Source organism: Apium graveolens, chromosome 4 (genome assembly GCF_009905375.1).
Source record: "Apium graveolens cultivar Ventura chromosome 4, ASM990537v1, whole genome shotgun sequence".
Taxonomy (NCBI): domain Eukaryota; kingdom Viridiplantae; phylum Streptophyta; class Magnoliopsida; order Apiales; family Apiaceae; genus Apium; species Apium graveolens.
The window spans coordinates 115,457,807-115,464,560 of record NC_133650.1 but is presented as its reverse complement, the minus strand read 5'-3'; the positions used below and the strand labels follow the sequence as shown (position 1 = coordinate 115,464,560).

The 6,754-nt window shown below is 34.5% G+C and overlaps 1 protein-coding gene across 1 annotated transcript; it reads right to left on the bottom strand.

The window, feature by feature from the left end:
* Window positions 1-5,252: 5,252 nt before the first annotated feature.
* On the bottom strand, window positions 5,253-6,035 carry LOC141718892 (uncharacterized). Its single transcript, XM_074521267.1, has one exon. It carries the CDS (start codon window positions 6,033-6,035, stop codon window positions 5,253-5,255), a length of 783 nt encoding a protein of 260 aa, XP_074377368.1.
* Between the last annotated feature and the right edge of the window lie 719 nt (window positions 6,036-6,754).

The following is a 6,754-nucleotide window of genomic DNA, read 5'->3' as shown; positions in this document are numbered from 1 at the left end:
TTGAAATTGTTTTAATCAAGTTTGAGTGGCCAAGCTTGTTATGTTCTTGTTCAAGGTAATCACTTGATAATAAAAACCTTAACAAATTCAAGACCAAATTTAAACAATATTTTGATTCTATAAAAACCAAGATTATAACTACTTAAGTTAGATACAAGTTTAGGGACGTTGGTTTTAAATCGAAAATCGTTTAGTTGCCTTTTTCATGTCAAGCATCTAGACTCCAGTGCAAGGACTTACTTAATAGTGTAGATCCAAGCTACTAACACATATTAAGTTTCAACTAAGGCTCCAAAATGTACTAAACAAATAAATCAAGAAGAAGTACGTTCAATGCCAAAGTACACGAAACTTGGAAATTGAAGTATAGAAAGGATAGATCTAACAAGGATTGGTTCAAATACACATAATATACTCAAAATAACCAACCTATGACTCATGACCTTAGAAAGGCTCCAAATAATCGAGTGGATTTTAAAAGATACGAAAAAGTTTCGAAGCCGAAAAATACACAAAATGGTTGCCGGAAAAATCATCGAAAAGTGGCCAAAAAAAGGTGGCTTGGCTACTGAAGTTTCAAGGCTTAAATGGATAGTCGAAGGCAGCAAAAGAATGGTCTAGGGGCCGCTCAAAGAAGGGTCAAAGTGGATGTATGCTTAGGTGAGAAAAGATGAAAAAAATAAGTCAAAATCATGAACAAAACATGGAAGAACAAGGGCTTAAACTCAAGAAACGTGTATGGGGGTTTGAAGGAAGTAGGGATAGTGTTTCAAGAGTGTTTTCTTCAGCATATGGGTGTCTCACCAATGGCTTAAAGAATGAGGGGGTTTTGGTGCCTTTTTATCACCAAAAAATATCATTTTTGGCTTAAAAAGTAAGTTATAGGTTCCTAGGCTCAAGGACAAGTGCAAGCTGGTCTCTAAAACCCATTTACAGATGTAAGAATTCAAATTTGAATATTAGAAGTAACTGGGATATTTTTAACATTTTTTAAAATGAATAAAAACCGAACAGTGCGCTTATTGACGACCGAAAATGTGTTTTTCAATAAAAATTAAAAAATTATTGAAAAATTATAAAATTTTAAGGATCCTCAATAATTATTCCAGAGGAACAAGGAAAAAATTACACCTTAAAATTAATTTCCCTTCTATGACTTTTAAGCGACCGATAAATCAATTACGTATCGATTTAGGGGTCCCGGAAAAAAGTCATCCAAATTTATGAAATAAATCAACATGATATAAGGAAATCTAAAAATGATAAATCTCAAGTTTCAATTTTAAAAGATAGAGAATAATTTAGGATTTTTCGAATGTTAAAGCAACCTTCAGGAGGGACCAAAATTCATATTTATCGTTACCAACGAGTTAGACAAAAGTTTTATCTTGTAAAATATTCAAACATAATATTCCTTATAAAATTAAGGCTATAAGGTCCAAGGAATAACTAAGTTTGAATTAAAAATTATTTTATCCGGATAAATAAGTATTTACGGGTATTTCGAAATAAAATCTATTTCAGAATAAATTGCACAAAAATATTCAATAAATATATTCAATATTTTTTAGAGTAAAATATTTGAGTGTGACTCGCTTTTAAATAATTTGATCAGTCTTTTCTCGTAAAAGCGGTGTTTAAAATTTCTCGGAAAATGTGCCTTTAGCCATTGTCGTTGTTTATTTAACATAAACAACCTAGTATATTATATATCCTTGTATTGATATATCTATGCCTAGTGATGCCTAATAAAATATGTCGAAAAAATATCTTTGAGCGGCTTATCCAAAATATCTCAGTTCGACTTGATTACGGTAAATGTCAGACAGGAAACCCCAAGGGAGGATTCTAAGTGACTTGGGATTCTAATTTAATTCTCACTTTTATTTTGATAAATCACGAAAACCGAAAGATAGAAGGATCGTGCTCTCATCATGATAGAGAGATCTAAGCAATAAAAAGCACGACATGCTATAGGATTGTATATCTTGTGCGACATTATTTAGTAACAGTGTTTTACCTGCACAAGAAAGACATTTAACACTTCACCCTTGTATTCGTTTCCACATACGTTCCTTCAGGAAATTAAATATTGTTCTTTTATCGACCTATCAAAGAAGGTAGACCCAAATAATGCCCAGAACTCAGATAAAGATATGGAATACACAAATAAAAGGAAGTGTTATTTTAATAAATAATATATTTTCATTCTTTCTGAATATTTTCACATAATTAGATCATCTACACATCACTTTCTGTTAAAGTGAGAATTCCATTTAACGGTATTTTGGAGGTTAATGGCTGGAATAAAGATCAAGGGTGAAGTTTTAGGGCAGAGGAAGGTTGTGTATGATGGTGCATGAGCTTGTATGATGACTCCACAAGAAATAACAGGGTTTTCTTACTCATGTCTCATATAAGTTCCTACGTATCCTATTAATAGGGATCAAACCTCATGTAGTTCTTGGGGAACAAGTTATTAGGCCAGAATTAGGATTTTTCTACCCATGCAGCCCAAACTCATTTCTTATTCAGGCCTTCAGCCAATTAATCACATAAATCTCAACCGACCCCACACATTTTCTAATCTCGCGGCATCTCCGCATTTTTTCCCATAATTATAGGAATGTCCAATGTCGGCCCTAATATTCACGAATAACTCAACCGCCTATGAGTCATTATTCATATAATGAAGTTAGAATTTACACAATGCGAGTCGGCCTGGTCACCTAGACTCGCACCAACAAGAATTACATAAAAAACTGAGAGGTGAGCCCGCTTGGTCTCTCCCTTTTCTAAGATTAAGCCAGCTACTCACTAGATTATTCCAGCTCGTATGGCCTTTTCATGCGATACAAGCTCACGAGCCCAACCCACATGTGGCAGGCCTCCATTTAACAAATGAGTTATCATATAGCGGGCCTGCAGCCCAGAGATCCAAAAATAAGAGAATGCGAGCAAATTAGCCCAGCACGCATTCTTAAAAAAGTCTAAATTCAGCCTTCTTTATTTTGTCCTATATGTCATGTTGATATGTAACATGCCCATGAGCTTTAGCGGTCTTCTAAAGATCATCATGGTTTCGGCTCATAGCCCATATTAACAGATAAATTCAAGTGCGAGGCCACCGACCCAGCTCGTACTTTCCATAAATTTAGACCTATTTCTTCTTTTGGCCCAACTAAAGCTTATGGGGACCTGTTTAGGGCCCTTACCTAAAAACTGACATAACACTTTCAAATACCATATATCGAAAATGTGAATTGAGTTGTGTATAAGGTGGTGGAGTTTGAGTCTTGCCGTCACAAATATTTTACATTTTTGAAAATGGTTTTCATTTATTCAAACCAGTTATTGTTGGGTATAATTACATTACGCTCAACAATGGTACAGTTATATAATCAGGATTAATAAGAACATGCAAGCAACCATATAACGAAAGAAATCACGAAGGCAAAATAACACGATACAATTAGAGACTAAATTGACAAAGAGATGATATAATCACTTAGCTATAACAGAAACTTTAAAAAATTCTAAAAAAACCAGTAACAATTGAGTCTCCTAGCCTTAATAAAACCCTAGATTGTTCTTGAAGAGATTATTGCCCCAATTACGCTTTTTTGAGTTGCAGCAATATCACTTCTAGGATAAAACAATACAGAGCAATGTGTCCAGAGTCACGTAATGCTCAACAAAAACCTGTAACTTAGTTCTCCCAGAAAATCGATGCAAATAATCTGTATGTATATGGGAGAAAACAGAGAGAGAAGTTGCAATTAGGATTTCACAAATTTGTGTGTTGTATGTCTATATTTTTAAAGGTTAATTTCTATATATAAACAAAACTAAAATGTAACTAAAAATAATCCATTGATTAAAATAAATATTCTGACTTGGATTGCATTTACTATTTAGCTTAAGCAAATACTGATCCTCATGCAAGTCAGGGTTTGATCAGCAAATACCGATATCCAATATCAGTATTTATTCCATCCATATAGAGAGGGTTTGTAAATCACAATCAGCAAATACTTATATTCCCTGTTACACATACTTAATATTCATGTTAAAACAATGTAACAAGTCAGTTAATATTTTAATTAAAGAGTTTGTAAATCTTAATCATCAAATACTAATATTCCCTACTACACATACTTAATAATCATTTTAAAATAATATAACAAGTCAATAAATATTTTAATTAAACCACTAAAATTCCTTGACGCTGAGACATTCGTCCAAATCGCCCTTTGACCCGAGTCGTGGCGAGGCGGCGGCGCGTGTTGTGCGCGCGAAACACACAATAATACCATGTACACCCACATGACTTAGTATACTACTCCGGCATATGGTACTATATAAATCATCCATGCTTTCTTTACATTATCAATGTTTGATAAATTTGCACAACTTTTTTCAAATTACTAATTTCAACTCAATTTATTAATAGATTAAACTAAGAAAATGACTTAAATACAAACATAAAAATTTAAGTCCTCGAGGAACAATTTCCAACAATTAATTTCCGAAAAATATATCAAGAAGATTTCTGAAACACGGTTCAAATTTTTCATTTTCTAACTGTTAAAGCTTACATAGGGTGTAAATTATGAAGGTTATAACCAATTTGTACTCTGTAAATGTAAAGTTCAGACACACACAAAGAACTTACACACACACATTTTTTAGAACTCTTTTTCTCTTATGTTTTGCAAAATGAAAATACAATGGATATATAAAGCAAACAACCACACAAACGTGGTTACCAAAGGACCAAACAGACTCCTAGCATAACTCCACTTACAGCTTTACTTCCTACAAACCAGCTAACGTCTATTGACTTATTCAAATACTACTAAACATTAGTTTGGATCAATAACTAAAGCCCATGCCGTTAAGTTAAAACCCAACCACAAATAAAACAAATATCTAAATAATAACTAAACATATGAATATAGAATTAAACTCCAACAATCACCCATTTAATTTTATATTCATCTATCAATTCTTCAGCTACCCGTATGGCATGCCTTGAACTGAAACAGCTTCTTCATGCCCGTATGGCAAATACATTGATCCAGCCCGTATGGCCTTTCTGTGCCCATATGGCACCACCGATCACAGCCCTTTTATCTTCCTTGTTTGCCCGTCTAGCCATTTATTTCCTGCCCATATGCCATCCATTTCACATCCCTTATGGCTATTATTCACAAGCCCGTATGGCTTGTCTTTGTTGGCCCATATGGCCTCTACAGCAATGTCGGTTCGTCATCATGAAGTTGTACTAGATTTACTTCTTGACAGTGTTCTTTCTTTCGTCGAGGTTTGTCACACTCTGAGGCAAAGTGACCATAAATGTTGCAATTGAAACATTTTATCTTGCTCTTTTCCAGTCTGCCCTTCCATTTCTTAGCTAAGAGAAGCTGTTGTTGCTGACTTTGCTCACTCCTACCTTTCATTCTTTCTTCATGGGCCTTGAGACATCCCACTAGTTCTTCAACTGATATAGCTTTAACATCTCCAAATTGTTCAATGTTTGAAGCTATTTGGAGGAACTTATCAGGCACAACACGAAGAATCTTCCTTACAACACTGGATTCTTCCATAGCCTCTCCAAGAACTTGAATGTTAGTCACAATGCCACTCAGTTTCAAGCAGAAATCTTCTATCTTCTCTGAGTCTTTCATCATGAGAGACTCGAATTCTCCCTTTAATGTCTGCACCCTAGCCTCCTGTACTCGTTCCACCCCCATACACATTGTCTTGATTGCCTCCCAAGCCTCCTTTGTTGTTTCCTTTTCTGCAATGGCCAACAACACATCCTCTGGCACACCTTGATAAATGGCTGCAAGAGCCATCTGCACAGTCCTTTCATCTACTGCAGCCCCGGGATTTTTCTGTTCAATAGCGCCCCAAACACCTTGTGCCTTCATGAAGACCTTCATTTTTAGGGACCAGGCAGTGTAGTTGCTCGTGGTTAGCATAGGGTAGTTCACAGCCACAGCACCTTCCTTTGTTCTTGGTGTCTCCATGGATTCTGATGTGTGTCGTGGTTGATACTTTGGCATAAGCAGGACCTTCGAACCTGGGGAGCTCTGATACCAAGTGAAGGTTATAACCAGTTTGTACTCTGTAAATGTAAAGTTCAGACACACACAAAGAACTTACACACACACATTTTTGAGAACTCTGTCTCTCTTATGTTTTGTAGAATGAAAATACAATGGATATATAAAGCAAACAACCACACAAATGTGGTTACAAACAGGACCTAACAGACTCCTAGCATAACTCCACTTACAACTATACTTCCTACAAACCAGCTAACGTCTACTGACTTATTCAAATACTACTAAACATTAGTTTGGATCAATAACTAAAGCCCATGACGTTAAGTTAAAACTCAACCATAAATAAAACAAATATCTAAATAATAACTAAACATATGAATATAGAATTAAACTCCAACAAATTATCGATCAGCTGTAATATATGAGAATTTTAATAATAATAATAATAATAATAATAGGTTTTGGATTAGATTTAGAATAAGCATAATAATTAAATATATTGAGTAAATTAGAAAAGGAAAAGGAGTGATAATAGTGTTTAGTTAGTATTTAAATTCTAATTCTAATAGTAATAGTATACTTTGTGTAATATATATATAATCACACACCGTCATTATTGAAAAGCACGAGTCAAAAAAAAACCTAAAACAAGAGCTGCACGGAGACGAAAGCAGAGGAAA

Excerpts from the sequence above, each read along its gene's own strand:
- LOC141718892 (XM_074521267.1), bottom strand. The coding sequence starts at position 6,035 with ATGGAGACACCAAGAACAAAGGAAGGTGCTGTGGCTGTGAACTACCCT.